The 17,881-nt window shown below is 41.2% G+C and overlaps 2 protein-coding genes across 2 annotated transcripts; one reads left to right on the top strand and one right to left on the bottom strand.

Annotated features, from left to right (window-relative positions):
* The first annotated feature begins 1,022 nt into the window (after positions 1-1,022).
* Positions 1,023-10,380, top strand: LOC124283024. The gene is made up of 6 exons (XM_046719036.1): positions 1,023-2,411; positions 3,596-4,060; positions 6,012-6,212; positions 7,790-7,898; positions 9,230-9,434; positions 10,079-10,380. Exons 1-6 carry the CDS (start codon positions 1,489-1,491, stop codon positions 10,378-10,380), a joined length of 2,205 nt encoding a protein of 734 aa, XP_046574992.1. The 5' UTR covers positions 1,023-1,488.
* A 5,879-nt stretch (positions 10,381-16,259) lies between these two features.
* LOC124283023 lies at positions 16,260-17,567 on the bottom strand. The gene has a single exon (XM_046719034.1). It carries the CDS (start codon positions 17,565-17,567, stop codon positions 16,260-16,262), a length of 1,308 nt encoding a protein of 435 aa, XP_046574990.1.
* Positions 17,568-17,881: the final 314 nt, after the last annotated feature.

The raw sequence follows: 17,881 nt of genomic DNA, 5'->3' as shown, positions 1-17,881 counted from the left end.
TCAACGTCAAATTAACCGTAACTCGGTTCAGACCCTTTCGAGGCTCTTCGTTCATCAAACTTCCCGCGGAATTGAAACAGCATAGGAAATCCATACTGAACATTGTGAACACAGATGATCGGTGTTTTCTATATTCGGTGATAGCACACTTATTCCCCGCTCCGCCAGAGTCACATCGTGAACATGAAATTCATTACTTACCCCATGTGGATAAGTTTAATTTGGATACTATCACCTTTCCCGTGTCATTAAAAAACATTTCTAAATTTGAAAGACAAAACAATGTATCTGTTAATGTGTATGGGTACGAAGAACCAGTGGTTGACAAATACGGAAACGTTATTCCGGGTTACATTTATCCCGCTCTCATAAGTAAAGTGCAGGACAATGTTCCCCGCGAACGATGTATCGATCTCTTGCTACTAACGGATATAGGAAAGAGTCATTTCTGTTTAATTACTAACTTGGCGAGTTTAGTAACATCATCTACTACAAATCGACAGGTTAAAGTATGTCGACGTTGTCTTTGGTCTTTTACAAGCGAGTCGGTTTTTGAAAAGCATGCTTCTTATTGTAACCAAAAAGCCCAGAGAGTTTCAATGCCGAGTAAACTCGATGACGCTAATCTGCTAGAATATGGATTGAGACAGAAATCCTTTGAACAAGAATGCGATTTCATTTTTTATGCCGATTTCGAATCCGTACTCGAGCCGCAAGACGATCAGGATTCTAATCGACTTCAAACTCATGTACCCTGTGCCTATGCTTTCAAACTGATTAGCCGCGTACCTGAGTATTGTCAACCCTTGCAAGTGTACACAGGTGCCGACGCTGGTAAACATTTTATAACTAGCATTTTGGAGGTTTACGATTGGATTCAAGACGAAATTTATGCAAACCCAGTGGTGCTCCGCATCACTGGCGATGTTCGCGCAGAGCTAAACATGAATAATCTATGCTGGTTATGTGGAGAGGGGTTTGAAACAGAACAACCGGTCCTGGTCCGATGAAGTTAGAGGACTAGCGCATTTTGACTGTAATGTCAATTATCGACAGCGAAAGAGAGTCGTGTGTGTGCTACACAATGCGGAAAAATACGACACGCATCTTTTGTTAGACGCCGTAGAAGCCTTTTCGGATAGAGAGTTAAACTGTATCGCTCACAATACTGAAAACGTTTTAAGTTTTTCTATCGACAACCTCGTGCTTTTGGATTCTTATAAATTTCTGAACGCTTCCCTAGACACCTTAACTAAAAACTTGAAAGACAAAGGTATCGAGCATTTTCATCATTTAAGAGAACAGTATCCCCATCACGTCGATCTCTTGACAAGAAAATTACCGTTCTGCTATGAATATCTAAGCAGTTTTGAGGTATTAAGCGAGCCGTGTTTACCCTCCAAAGATCGGTTTTATTCTTCGCTGAGCGAGGAAGGAATTTCGGAACCGGATTATGACTTTGTTCAACGTCTTTGGCATACGTTTGACATGAAATCGATGAACGATTTTGTTGAGTTGTACGTGTCGGTAGACACCTTGCTGTTATGCGACGTCATGCAAATGTTTAGATCTATGTGTATGACAGACTACGGTATTAAACCGTTTCATTTTGTGAGTCTACCGGGTTTCTCGAACATGTGTTGCCTCAAACTCACCCGCGTACAATTACGACTCTTAACTCACCCAGATTTATACGGGTATTTTGAGAGAGGTATCAGAGGTGGATGTAGTTTCATCGCCCATCGATATTTCAAAAGTAACAACGTGTACATGGGGGATGAGTATGACCCAACAAAAGAGACTGGTTATTTGTTGTACTACGACGTCAATAGTCTGTATGCTACTTGTATGACAGAGCCCTTGGCTGTGGGGAACTTTGAGTTCCTAGAGCGTGACGAGTTTGACAGTATTGACTGGATGTCTGTCCCTTACGACGGGTACTATGGTTATGCGATAGAATGTGATCTGACAATCCCTCCGCATTTACACGATTTCTTCTCTTCATTCCCTCCAGCACCAATGCATAGGAACATACCACTGAGCGAATTTTCACCTTACTGTGAAGATATTTTGCAAGAGTTAGGTCTATCTAAAACCAAATCGAGCGGGAAAAAATTATTTTGTACACTGTATGACAAAAACAACTACATCGTTCATTTCGAAACGCTGAAGTGTTATTTGAGACTAGGTATGCGAGTGAAGCATATTCACACTGTAGTTAGATTCGCTCAGGAGGCATGGATGAAACCTTACATCGATGTCAACACGCACAAACGTAAAATAGCTACTGACAGCGCATCCAAAGATTTTTACAAACTGTTGAGCAATGCGTGTTATGGAAAACAGATTGAAAACTGTAGAAAGTACAAGGACATTCGGTTGGTGAACGATGCTAACATATTGACGAAATACACTGCCAAGTGCAATTTCAAACGACTCAATATCTTCTCTGAAGAGTTGACTTCAATAGAAATGGAGCGTACTTCGGTCACATTAGACAAACCAATTGCTGTGGGATTCTGTATACTGGAACATGCCAAGAGAAGAATCTATTCTTTCTGGTATGACGTTTTGGTTAGACAGTACGGTAGTCAGGTGAAACTGTGTATGACCGATACGGATTCGCTCTTATTTGCTGTGAGCGCCCGCCGGAAAAACCTCTCCTAGATCCTTATCTGTTTATGAGCTATCACATGGAATTATTCGACACGTCCAATTTTCCAAAGTCTCATCCTTTGTACAGCAATGAAAGACATAAACAGCCCGGCCTTATGAAATCGGAAACTGCACATCATATTATCATCGAATTTGTGGGATTGAAAAGCAAATGTTACAGTTTTGTAGTAAAGCAAGAAGTAGAGAACAAGGAAGGTGGTACGAGTGTACAACTCACTGAGGAGAAACGCGCTAAGGGTATACAGCGTACTTGGGTGAAATTCAATCGAAAACAGTTTTGGGCTACGTTTCAACAAATCAGGTCTTTTCACAATACATTGTACACAGTGAAGGTAAGGAAAGTCACGTTGTCTCCTTTAGACAATAAAAGGTACATACTCGATGATGGGATATCATCCTTACCCTATGGTTATATTGCTCCAGAGTAAGACGGACCAAATCTCTTCTTGGCATTAGTTTATTGTGTTTAATACACGTGCGCTATGACCATATGTTGAATCACACACACACACACAGACAGACGGGTGGATGGATACTAGTCAAGCTGGAAAAACTGAAAAGAGGCAAAGAGCCTACACGAAGACATGTACATGTATTCGATGGATCCTCATCTATATATCAGGTTAATTGATTACATTCGTTATCAATACAAACGATGGATTAAGGAGAAAGAAATTATTTTTAAAAAAGAAGTAAACAACGAATTAATAGAATGACATATCGATATGAAAAGAGTGAATCAAAATAAAGGAGATCTTGTTCGTCACATCTCATAACTTTGTGGATGATTGAATAAGTGATTATTATTGTTATTTTTATTATTCAAATATTCCAGAATACACATCGACAACATGAACAACAAGACATCAACTACCGTGAAATATCATTTCTGCATCAAAGATCGACGCGGCCGCATTGTCTACGAGGATGACTGTTATTACAGCAACAATTTGACAGCAGTATCGTTTGCTTTAGAAGTAGTAAAATCGACACAATTGTCTGACGTCGATGGACCCTGTACTATTCAGCTGTCGAGTTATAATTTTGCGATGCCCCTCCCTAAGGAAATGAAAACAGAGAAACAGAGGCAAGATTTCAATGATATCCTCGATGGATACTATATCGCAGCATTACGCGACGGTATAGAGATGAGGATAAAAGAAAATAAGTGTCCATGTTCCGGATGTGAAATCGATCATCCTTCGCAACGCGAACACACGTGCCTCTATCCCAAGAGCTATAGTTCCGAGGTCGCGTGGTACTTTGATGAAGTCCTGAAAAGTCTATCGCACGAACATTTATTTAGAAAATCGAAAGACCACTTCACGAATCATGTCAACACCGTTGTCAATTACGATCCGACACCTTTCCACGAGGATGAAACGTGGGTTCGTGAAAATTATTTGACAAGCGAAAGACTTGGCAAATGGGTTATCACCTTAAAAATAATTATGGATTGAACGTAAAAATCAGAGACAATAAAAGTGTTACGCGTAGTTGACCTGCGTGTTTGATTATGGAACAGATCAATGTATACATATTATCATGAGTTCATATGATCATGCATTTTAAATATTATGTAATAAAATTGAAAACCCGTCTCAACTTGTTTGTTTGTTTGTGTGTGTGTGTGTGTGTGTGTGTGTGTGTGTGTGTGTTTCGTCCGTTTCAAAGTAAAAAAAGAAAGGTATCATTTCCCAGCAAATTAATGCAAATCAATCAAACTCCCGCCAATACTTGTCATCCGAAACGACTTATTATGAATGAAATCAGCTTATTAGCATCCCAATGTGAGTTTTTATTAGCTCTGCACAGTGTCAAGTACGTGTGGATTTCGTTAAGAAGTTGAGTTTCAGAGTTTCTTCACCCTACGCATGCGTGGCAAATTGGCAGACCACGTGCGTTGACTTTGCAAGTCGTCGGAACGGACATGCCGCACTGTCTAAGGGATTTCAATGCACTGGGAGTTATTCTCCTTGTTGCAACATGTTTTGCAAATGAAACATCCATGCGAATATCATGTCGAAAACTGCCTTCAGGATTAATTCTGTCATGTCACCGCAGAAATGTACAATACATTCATCTCGAAGGTTATGTGTACAAGAGCATCGTGAAAATAGAACTGCCAGAAGACGATAACACCAGCTTGACAATTAGGGGTAGTTTGTTCCCCAATCTAACTTCCATTACAGGAGGAACTGTAGCTTGTGGTGATGCATTAGATCCCGTAAACCCCATCATCATCAACGGTATTCTATGCGGTAAGTTATAGTACATAGATGCGAATATTATACTTGCTCGATTAAAATGTTGTTGATGGTATGCAAGTATCATTAGAAGAGAGTTATCTCCCTTACCCTTTAAAATAATGGATGAAACTGCGCGACAATGAAGTAAATGCGAATGTTAAGCGATTATTAGCCATGGCATTGTTGATGAAAATATGTAATAATTTCTGTATTTTATGTGCTGAAGGAAGGAAGGACATATAACGATTCTTTGATGAAAATGTGAAGAATTCTATACACGGTTACTCTGGGAAGATTTACACGTATACCTCCGCTTATGTTTGATACAGACACCACTGGCACCACCTTGACATCGTTGACAGCCACCGCCGTCAGTAAGCCCACCAATGTGTCAGCAACAATCGCTACCACCACCACCACAACCCCAAAGACCACATCCACCACCACCGCTCGAAAGACTGCCAGTGCTGCTACCATCACACCGAGAACAACAACTTATAACACAGAGAGACTACCAACCACTACTACAATCAATATGCCACCGGGATAGTAAGAAAGTTTAGCACACCTGCACCATCTTCTCTACCGAGAACGTTGTCAACATTGTCGTCGTCGATGATATCTACTTTCGTCAACAAGATTAATGGTAACATATCATATGTCATCTCAATATTGCCATTTTGTTTGTCTAACTGTTGTCATACTGCTAAGTTATGTGTTCCAAAAACATGTAAGACAATGGTTAACGTGTAACGTTATCACATCACGAATCGACAATCTAACATTTTCTATTGATAATGTAACGGTTATAAACTATAGGATACTGCCAGTAACTCTGTGTGAGTGTGTGTGTGTGTGTGTGTGTGAGATTCTAGGATATATGTTTTCAGACATTTTCATGGAGATGATTGCGGTCGTCATTCTCGTCATTTGTAGTATGGTCCTTCACATCCTCGTTTGCTAACGTAAAAGATATACAACTGCATGTCGTTCACCAACAACATCATCGCGGACATCGACTCCTAGGTTTTCCTCACCTGCTTCTGATTCACACTCAGCAGAACTCATCCCCCTTTTCGTCTACAGCATCTACTATTATGATGTCGCCCGCAACATCTCAAGGACAGACACCACCACCACCACCACCACCACCACCAGGAGCAGCACAAGAACAAACTCAGTTCATTTACCCCCACCAAGTGCTTCATCCACCCCACAATCATCCTCCACTCGACATGCGACGATATCAAGAGCAAGTCAACAATCACCCTACTATACAAAATCAAAGTAAGTTCCTCCTTTACTATACAAGATCAAAGAAAGCAATCCGCTTTTTAAACTATTTTTTTTATTTATTTTTTTTATTTATTAATTTTGTTTGTTTGACAGGATTACTTTTTGAAAATATGTATGTTCCTTTGTTTTTTTTTGAAAATTTTGTTCCATTACAGAGTGCATCGTACAACTGTAATAATAACGAATCTTGGCGATCAAGTGATTGTGCTGCGGATAGTGTGATTGTTTATTTGGAAAAAGTTTTAAGCGATGTTTTACTTTTTGAAAATATGTATGTTCCTTTGTTTTTTACATGACAAGTGCATTGTACAACTGTAATAATAATAATAACAAATCTTGGCGATCAAGGGTGCTGCGGATAGTGTGATTGTTTATTTGGAAATCTTTGAAGCGATGTTTTACTTTATGAAAATATGTATGTTCCTTTGTTTTTTACATTACAAGTGCATCGTACAACTGTAATAATAATAATAACGAATCTTGGCGATCAAGGGTGCTGTGGATATTTATTTTGGAATTTGTTTTTTATATTACTGAGGTATTGTACTTTATGCAATACAAGACTCAGTTCGAATCAAAGGTGCTGTGATTATATGTGTGATTTTTATTAAATCGTTTTGGAACGTTCTGTGATTGTTTTGTCTTTATTTCAAATGTCAACCGAACCAAAGCTTCAAGATGTTGTAAAAAGTTTTATTATTATTTATTGTTGTTAGCTAGAAGCTTTGCCACCTTTATTTTGTATCATTCATAATCATCATGGCGTAAGAGGAGATAATTCGATGATGTAGTTGGTACTGAACAACATCTTGAAGGTATGGTCCAGGGGAGATAATTTGTAAATAATATCTGTTTACTGACTTGACAGTCACATTGCTTCAATGCAAACTCATCCAAACAACTCTCACATCTAGGAACAACACACACAAATGAAATGTTTTACTAGCTTTTTATTCCTGGTGATTTACACGAAACATCACATAATTTATAACTACATTATATAATCATCACATTCACCAGCTAATGTGAAATAGGTTACTTAAAGGATTCCAGTTGCCTTGATTTCCTTGTTCCAGGCACACCACATTTTACTTTACTGCGAACGAACATAGTTTTTGGTTTGTTCTTGGTAGGTAATTTTCGTTTTTGCTGACCTTTTCCTACTTGTGAGAAAAAGGTCTGTGATCCAGGCAGTTGTTTTAGGAGTAATAGGAAAGTTTGCAAGTCATCACTGTTCGAATCATTTCTGTGTAGCACAAACTGTCGAATGCAGTCAATCACATTAGAATGTGACATAGGTCGTCCGTGTTCATCAAACCATTCGAGGTTAGCATTCCAGTTAATGCGACCAAGTTCTTTTTGTTGGTTGAGATATTGGCATAGCGACACTAATTTTCCCTTTTGTTCGTTCGTCTGGACGTGATGTAAAAGTGGATCTAAAACATCGAGACAGTGTAGGGTTGGATGCCTAGTTGTTGCATTCCCTCCTCCCGTTTGCGGTACGTGCGGCGAGGCGATGTTATTGTGGATGGACCCATCATGCTCCACGGCTGCTGTCGCGGTTGTAGTGTTGACTACTGGAGTCTGCTCCCGGTGCTGGATAGGGGCTGGTGGGGGTTTCAGGACTGGATGGGGGTTTGTTTCCATCTTCGGAGGAGGAGGATGGATCAGGCAACGGTACGTCTCGCGAGATAACAGGATCATGGGTTTCGTCATGGTCCAACTGATAGAAATATCGATCCAGTGCTTGAACACAAGGTGGTAATATAAAGTGTAAGGAAACCAGCAACTCCTTTTTAGCTTTGTATCCTCCTCGTTTGCTGGCTAGTAACCGAATGATCTTTCTGTACCGGTACAGGGTCTTTTTCTCGCGATCTGTCACGGGAATGTAACCTATGATGATGTTATGTAACAACGTGATGATCGACTTAAACTGGGGTTTGGTCGGATGAGACAGTAATAATTTACGCAGTTAGGGTTTAGACCGATTCAGTACGCGGAGAAAATCCACGTCTTCAATACACCGACTCATTGTGTGTAGCGAACCTTTTTGTAAACGTAGCAGGTAGGTCCACCGTATAAATTAGGTAGAGTCCGCCAAGCTTTTCGAAGTGAGTTTATACACGACTCTTTCGATGAAAACCACGTAGGGCTCTTTTTAAATACGATCTCTTCAGTCCGAGTAGCTCTTATCGATAAGATAGAGGGTGGTTGGTTACCCACGATCTCCCAAAAGTAGACCTTGCTCATAGCGCGGTTGCTGTAACCCTGACTGAGCTTCAATCCCATGCGGGGCACCCATGAAGGGCCACCTCCTCGTGGTGGGTGCTGGGTAACGCTAAGCGCCCTTCAAATCCCCGTTGTGGACCCGGGGGGATATTAGGTCCACCAACCTGTTTGCCGTGGGTTGCGCCCCTGTGTCGGTGGAGGACGGGATTCTGGTGGTTGAGGGCAAGGGCTCCAGGAACAGTGTTCCTTTGCCCAATACACCACTTCGACCCTTACTTCACCTAGACGGGTGGTAGAACTGGCCCGGTTCTATCAATCGGCTGGTCACGCCAAGCCCTGTGCATTGTATTTTGTCTTGCACACCTTATATCTAATTATTCATTGATTACTTTGTGGACTTGGTAAAATTGTACTTGTACTATTCACTTGCTTAATATAAACAAATACAAAATTACTTGCCTAGAGTCTAACATGCCAGAAGGCGGTGGCTCATGGGCCAATCTGGTAGAAAAATTGTTTTTTTAATGTTTCTACTTGAGTATATCCCCCCTGGTATCCCTGGTGCCGCCTGTTGGAGACCCACAGGCATGAGGCATCGTCCTTGTTGACACTCCATGGTGGGTGGGGAGCCAGGAGGATGAACCAAAATCACTACAACCATGGAACCCCCGATGAAAAAACGCTCGTATGAGTCAAATGATTTGTGTGATGCAGATAGGCCGAGAACGCCTTCTGTGACTTTTGAAAACTGGCCCAGATTCTTGGTTATCTCAACTCAGGATGGCACTCCACTCAAGTTGAATCCTTTTGCCATTGAGAAGGCTATTCAGGGCATTGCTGGCGATGTTGAAGATGCCAAAATATTACGCAGTGGTTGTCTACTTATTAAATGTAGACGTCAGAAACAGGCTGTCAATCTTCTTTCCACCAAAACCCTCGCAAATGTTCAAGTTGTGGTTTCCCCACACCGATCCTTGAACAGCTGTAAGGGGATAGTGCGAGATAGTGGTCGTTTACTTGCTGACATGACTGAGGATGACATTTTGGAAGAACTAAAGAGCCAACATGTTATATCTGTAAAACGTTTCTCTTCCAAACGACATGGTGCGATCATTAAAACCAACACGTATCTGTTTACCTTTGGTCTTTCCAAAATACCTAACTCAATTAAAGCTGGATATTGTAATATCAAAGTGGATCTGTACATCCCTAATCCTCTGAGATGTTACAAATGCCAACATTATGGACATGGATCTAGAACGTGCAATAAAGACGCTGCTTGCAATCGTTGTGGCGGTAACTGTGATGACAGTACTGAATGTAACAAAGATCCTTCATGTGTCAACTGTGGCGGTAATCACGTTTCCTCTTCCAAAGATTGCCCCATATGGAAACGCGAATCCAAGATCATGAAAATCAAACATGAAAGGAATGTATCTTTTCAAGATGCGAAGAAGATTGTTCTGGGCGAAGAACAGTCCATACACAGTTCCTATTCTGCAGCCGTTACTCGACCAATTTCACAGGCTGTTCCGCAACATGTTCCATGTACATCAATTGGTTGTCAGACCGATTATACATGGACTGAAACTGAAGCTCTAAGTTAATTTCAGTCTCTATCACTGCAGCAACAGTTCCTGTTGTGGAATCGGCCAGTTCACAAACACCTCCCCACGATCTACCATCATCTCAGTCGTCTAGGATCACACAGTTAGAAACAAATGTAAAACAAGTGGTAAAAACCAAAAACAAACCAATCCCGGAATCCAAACAGCCCCAAAGTGGCAGGAGATCTAAAGGATCTGATAACCAGATCCAGTTGTTCAACAAATACGGTTCACTTGAAGATATGGATGTGTCTGACATCAGTAGTCAGAGAACACTTAGCCCGTCACCCTCCAGGAAACGGGCGGGGCAGATCGCCAATTAATCCTCCTAAAAGGTAATGTCTTCACATATTCTACAGTGGAACTGTAGAGGTCTCAGGAACAATTATAATGATTTACAGCTTTTAATCCAGGATTTCAGACCATCAGCACTATGTTTACAAGAAACATACCTGAAATCTACAGATAAATTTGATTTAAGGAATTATGATTCCTACCATCGTTTTTCTCCAGCTGGTGATAAGGCCACTGGGGGATCTTCTATTCTGGTGAGTCGGAACACGATTCATAGCGCTATTCCACTTAATACCCCTCTTCAAGCCGTTGCTGTCCGCGTGACACTACATGTTGTACTTACTTTGTGTTCACTATATATACCACCATCATCCTCTATACAGCAATGTGATCTTCAGATGCTCTATGATCAGCTCCCAAAACCTTGCATTATAATGGGAGATTTAAATGGTCATAACCCACTTTGGGGTAGTAACACGACCAATGCAAAAGGTAAGATACTCGAGGATTTCTTCTCAAATAATGATTTATGCATTTTCAATGATGGCTCTGACACATATCTTCATCCTGCAACTGGTTCGTACTCCTCTCTGAATCTATCCGTTGTGGACTCTAATTTATATAAAGAATTTGACTGGTCGGTCCATGATGACCCTTGTGGAAGTGACCATTTTCCTACTATTCTTTCAGCCATAAACCCCAGTGATGCTGCACCATCGTCCAGGTGGAACTTTAACAAGGCAGATTGGTCCATGTTCGAGACCTTATGCCATACCAGATTAAAACCCGAATTCTTTCTAACTGTGTCTGATCCTATTCAGATGTTTTCTGATGAATTAAATATGATTGCTGATGATTGTATTCCCAAGTCCTCTATGGTCCCACACATCCGTAAGCCATGGTTTACTATTGACTGCAAACAAGCTAGAAAGGCTAGGAAAAAGGCAGAAAAATATTTCCGTCGGCACCCAACAGTCCATAACTTAAACCAATTTAAAATTTCAAACGCCAAGGCTCGTCGTACATTTAAACAAAATAAACGACAGTCATGGCGAAATTATGTTTCTAAAATTAACTCCCGTACACCTATTTCTAAGGTATGGAATATGGTGAAGAAGATAAAAGGTAAAGGTTCCAAATGTAGTGTGCACCATCTTAAGGAGGGTGTCTCTTTTTTAACAGAAAAATCTGATATTGCTAACAAATTAGGTGAAACTTTAGCCAAACATTCCTCCTCATCCAATTATTCACCAACTTTCCAGAAATTTAAAAACCAGCAAGAAAAAAAGAAAATTAATTTTAATTCAGATAATGGGGAGGATTATAATGAAATCTTTTCCATTCATGAGCTCCATACTGCCCTTGGGCAAGCTCATGACACTGCTTCAGGTCCCGATAATATTCATTATCAGCTTCTTAAACATCTCCCTGAATCATGTTTAGAAACATTATTAAATATCTTTGACAGTATATGGACTTCTGGTAATTTCCCACCATCATGGCGCAATGCCATAATCATTCCTATTCCTAAACCTGGCCGGGATCATACAGATCCGTCTAATTACAGACCAATTTCTTTAACTAGCTGTGTTTGCAAGACAATGGAACGTATGGTTAATAATCGTCTAGTTTGGTACCTGGAAACCAACAACCTCATCACTGACATTCAATGTGGTTTCCGGAAAAATCGTAGTACCATCGATCATTTGGTACGATTGGAGTCTTTCATAAAAAATTCCATGCTAAATAAACAACATGCTGTGTCGATTTTTTTCGATCTTGAAAAGGCATATGATACGACATGGAAATATGGAATTTTGAAAGATCTCCATGATTTTGGTTTGAGGGGTCGTTTACCTCTTTTTCTATCACAGTTTTTAGAAGACAGACAATTTCAAGTCCGAGTGGGGACTACCCTGTCTGATCATTACAATCAGGTTCAGGGTGTCCCTCAGGGCAGTATTTTGTCTGTCACTTTGTTTAGTGTTAAGATCAACAGTTTATCAAAGGTTTTAAATGATTCAATTGATGGATCTCTTTTGCGGATGATTTTAATATTTCTTGTAATTGGGAAAAATATGCATACTATTGAACGGCAACTGCAGTTGTGTTTAAATAAAATAGATAAATGGTGTCTTGAAAACGGTTTTAAATTTTCTACAGCCAAAACTAATTGTATACATTTTGTAGAAAATATAAGCCCCATAAAGACCGGAACTATCTTTAAATGGCACTCCCATCAAAGTTGTCAAGGAGGCCAAGTTCTTGGGTCTAATTTTCGACTCTCATTTAACTTTTCTCCCGCATATTAAATCACTTAAAGCTAAATGCCTGAAGGCCCTTGATTTGTTGAAAGTTATTTCCAACTCAAAGTGGGAAGGGGATCAAACTACCCTCCTCCACCTATATCGATCATTGGTCCGCTCGAAACTTGATTATGGCTCCATCGTATATGGTGGGGCCTGCAAAAGCAACCTAAAACTACTTGATTCTGTCCACCACCAAGGCCTAAGACTTTGTCTTGGGTCCTTTAGAACCTCTCCTATTGATAGTCTCTATGTTGAGGCTGATGAGCCATCCCTTACCCAACGTCGTATCAAACTATCTTTACAGTATATAACAAAACTCTATTCTAACGAGTCTAATCCTGCATTTAACTGTGTTTTCCATCCTCTTTATGAGGAGTTGTACAACAAAAAGCCTTCTCTTGTTCCGCCTCTTGGTTTAAGAATTAAACCATTTCTTTCTGCTGCCGGCATGGAGCTGGAGAATATATCTCCTTCTCGTCTTTTTTCTTCTCCTCCTTGGCAATTGGTGAGGCCAGACGTTGACTTAACATTAACCACATTTAAAAAATCCGAAACTAATGATTTACAGTATAAACAAGAATTTAGTCAATTAAGAAATAAATATAATACCTATAAATCCTTATATACAGATGGATCCAAGGATGGTGGCGCGGTTGCTTGTGCCACTGTCACTGGGTCCAAAACAATGTCTTCCAGACTACCCAATGACAGTTCAATTTTCACAGCAGAAGCAAATGCAATACTTACAGCTCTTAAATATATTAATAAACACCGTAAATATAAACAATATATCATCTTTTCAGATTCTCTTTTGTGTCTTCAGGCTATTAAAAATCTTTCTTGCAAACATCCACTTTTATTAGAAATTATTGAATTGTATAATGAGCTTGCTACTGGCCAATGCGACATCGTCTTTTGTTGGTTACCCAGCCACGTTGGCATTTCTGGGAACACGATGGCTGATATTGCTGCTAAGGCAGCACTCAACAAATCTGTGACACCACTTCTGCTCCCATACTCTGATTACAAAGCTTGCATTAGATCTTACATCCGTGATCTGATGCAAAGAAGTGGGACACCCAAGTAGGTATCAATAAATTACATGCAATAAAACCCTATATCGGTTACACTTACTTGGGTTGTCAGTCCAGATTTGAAGAGGTCATTATGCGACGATGTCGCATTGGCCATACAAGGTATACCCATGAATATTTGCTGAAAGGCGAAGATCCTCCGTTTTGCATCCCTTGTGATGAAAGAATCACAGTCAAGCATGTCTTGCTTGACTGCATCGAATATTCCATCACAAGGATAACTATTTCAAAGTAAAGACTATGAAGGATCTTTTAATAATGTTAGTTCTCATTTAGTTATTGCATTTTTTAAGAGAATTAGATTTGTTAACTGATTTGTAAATAGATAAATATTTTATTATTGGTAATTTAAATTAGTAACTGAGATTGTTAGTGGCTGTACCCTCAAAGGGGGTTGAAGTATTGTAAAATTATTGTCCTCCTGAGAGGGTACGTCAGTCCCAAAACATTTAGTCAATTTAAGTGTACCAGGTTTTTAATCGTAGAATATGTGTGCTTTTAATTTATGGCTAGATTTCCCTTCTGTCGCCAATGGCTGAAGGGATGGTGTAAATCCAACTAGGGTCCATGTAGGTAGCAAAGTAATGTAAGTCCCCATGGTCCCTGGTCTGGTGATCTACCTTCAGTTATTGGCGATTATCCTCACTCATCACTATCCCATGCGGATCGCTTTTTATTTAGGAAAATAGACGGTGCAAAGTTCGTCGGGTAAGATACCGGTGCGTAAGCGTCCGTATTCCGGGTCATTGTACGGTGAAGCGTCCACGACTAAGTAACCGTATTTCCTCCCTTCCACGGCATCCTTATAGGATTCCGAAAAATACTTGCTTTGACCTGGAAATATTTGCAAGGCTAAAATCTTGTATTCGTGCGCAGAACGGGGATTGCTCATCAAGACGAACATATGCGTATTCACGCTCACCGTCTGTGAACAGGGACCTTTAGGGTAGACAGACTGAAGCAGATTGATTACGGTAATGCTCAAATGATGTGACAAGGTCGTGTACACGTTTAACATGAGTTTGCTGGTACATATGTTCATCATGTGATCGTCTAACACGAGGATCATATTTTTGTGAGACTGATCGGACCACAAACGTAAATCGCTTTTGTTAGGCAAAGATTCGTGAAACTGAATGTTGGCAATAGATTGCTGCATATCGGCGTACAGATCCTGCCACACCCCGTAACAATACACGATTAGGTTGGGTGGCTTATCAAACTACTGTACTGGCATTCTGTAACAACCGTTTCGTCCAATAGGTTTTCCCGCTACACGTACCTCCGATCACGGACAAGGTGGTAGGTGTGACGAAAGAGAGCAAACATTTCTCGGACATAGTGTTTGTTCATAGAGTGTTTGTTAAACACTGATACATTCTGTCACTGGTGTGGGTTATTTATGCAGCCCTCGGTACGTGTGGTCGTTGTTGCTGTTGACGTCTAACTGCTCTTTGGAGAGCTCTTTGAGCTTCGTCTCTGACCTGTCTGACGTGTTCGTACTTGAATATAAACCGGATCAAGGGAGTATGGTTTAAAAGGGTTCGTTTAATGCTTATATTCGTCGTCTCGGGTCGAGCGATACGCCGTAACATTCTCAAATAATGGTTGTGGGGATGAGGCTGTAAGAAACGACGTTGCTCAACTCGTGTCACTGAGATGCGACCATCGAGCAATCGCTTTACAATGGTTTTAGTACCTTTGATTTGTTCGTCATTCATGCGACGAATATCGCGCAAGGTTTCTTCGTAATCATTCAGCGAAAGAAGTTGTCTGAAAAACGTGTAATGTCTCAGAACGTATCTCGCCATGTCTGACTCGTACGGTGTCACACTCGACAATGAAACGTAGTTGCGATACCTTGGTCTTAAATAATCATAAACCCATATAACGTTACATACATACAACCATCCATACATCCGTGCATACAATAGAGAACTGAAACACAATAGACATTTTCTCTGGTTTTATTCACTCGTCTAACACTCTACAGGAAGAAAGATCGTGTTATATGGTAGAACACGTGAAACAGTACTTGAAATAGTCACAGATAAAGCGATTCACATAAGCATCATTGCGTGTTTTGTCTGTACAAAACATCTGTACGATATCGCGTAAACTAGCTCTATTTCTGCATTTCTGTATCGCGTAATATAAACAATAGAATCCACAAGCACTCGAACTAGATTGCTGTAAAACAGTTGTGTTGTATCGATAACTGTGAGAATGTCTCTTGACAAAGCGTTCAAATTCACGATGATAGTAACTGGGTTTCTGTCCGTAACTATCGAAAAACTCGCCGACTCCACTCCCGTCAAAGTAGAAAGCAACCCAGTGTTGACCCTCGCCATGTGCTAGGTCCGTGTTAGCTACACACCCCCACGGTCTACCCTTGTAAGGTGTGGTGATGCTAACTAAGGTATCTCTCGCATACACACCCACCATGTGTGTACGGAGGCTGGGATCGCTATAGATGGCACACTGTAACTGTTGTTTATACATTGACTACTTCAGAAACAGGTTGCGGCTTTGATCGATTTCGAGGAGAGCTGGAAATTTAGCCAGGGCGATGACGTTGAAGGTATGGGCGAGGGCTTGAGCAAACTGGACTTCTAATCTCAGATTACCCGACTTGACCAGATTCAGATATTCCCCTCTGTCACCTTGGATGTCTTGCAGGTTAAACACGTACAAGGCATGACCTATGGAAAATTCCGTGCGGTCCAAGTTCAAACCTTTGTCTTTGTGCCATTCGTTATTCCAGTCGTACAGGTTGGCATAAGCCTCGATGTCGTCCGACTCTAACGGACGTGCAGGTACACTGGTACCGTTCAAGTACAGTCCCATGCATTTAACGACGTTACCTTGGAAACAGAAGGGATTGACCGTGTACGATCCGTTCACCCCATCGGACCTCACCATGGCAACAATGAGTCGACTGGGAACTTCGTCTTGAAACATGGCGTCCCAGTTGAAACTCAGACTGGACGAGGCAACCGAGGCCATCTTGACAACGGATCGTTCATACGGGTACAGGGCGTTACCTTTTTCGAACTGCTTGTTGTGAGCCACAATTAGAGCGTTGTTGATTCTCAGTTTGCATACTTTTAGGTACACATCTTGTAGTTCAACAGTGTAATTTTTATCGGTCTCATCGGACAACAAAACAAAGGACGTGTTGGAGCGAAACAGTTTCAGACCCACGTCCACGCCATTCACCAGATGACGATCGAAACCGAACATGACTTCCATGAGGGGTCCTGTTAGGGTGAGCGACTTGCTTTCGGCGATAACGCCTCCACGATTGATGAGGCCATCATTCCCACCGGCATAGGGGTCCCCGGAATTAAACTCGTCCACGGTGATACCCAAATCTTTGTAATACAGTTGACTGGTCAGTTGACCGGCCTTAGCATCGGCGCCGTAGTCGAGGAGAGTTTCCATGAGAGCTTTGTATGGATAACCGCCATTGCTGGAACTGACCTGTTGACCCTGAAGGAACACGCTCACCTGACTCCACAAGCTTTGTAAAGTGAGGTTGACGGGTCCTACTTTTTCTTTATCGGCTAATGGTGTTTTGTCGGTATGAGTGACTTTCAGTTTGACGTGAAGTCGAGTCTTGCTCAAGTCGATGTAGTCTTTCCCACCGTTCGGAATGTGAAATTCCACCGGACTGGAATCAGTGATGACAGACAGGGGTCTTACGTTCTCGTAGTAATGTTGCAGGATGCTGGTTTGATAGGGAGGCAGTTCGAATAAATCTAAGCTATTTGGCAGGGCTTCGGTAAACTCTTTCTCAGTCAGTACAGACATGGTTACTGGTTGAAGATATCTCTGGGGTCGATTACAGGAGTATTTTTAAACTCGATGAAGGATCGTTTAGAGCTGTTACCCTCGCGACGTACTTTCTTCGAAGTGATAATCTTGTCCCCTGCTTTGCGTTTTATAGCTTTGGTTCGCTTCTGAGCCACTTCGGCTCTCTGGACCACGTTCTGATTAGGCGATGTCATTGTTATGTTCAAGTTCGAGTCGCGACTAGGTGGTACTTTGACTTGGGGTGCTATGGGAATGATACGCGACCTAGGTCGACCTTTGACCAGCTGTTTTCCCTCATGCTTACTTCTGCG

This window comes from Haliotis rubra, unplaced genomic scaffold (genome assembly GCF_003918875.1).
Source record: "Haliotis rubra isolate DU_JTF1 unplaced genomic scaffold, ASM391887v1 Scf309, whole genome shotgun sequence".
Lineage (NCBI taxonomy): Eukaryota > Metazoa > Mollusca > Gastropoda > Lepetellida > Haliotidae > Haliotis > Haliotis rubra.
This window is presented reverse-complemented; position numbering and strand designations above follow the sequence as displayed.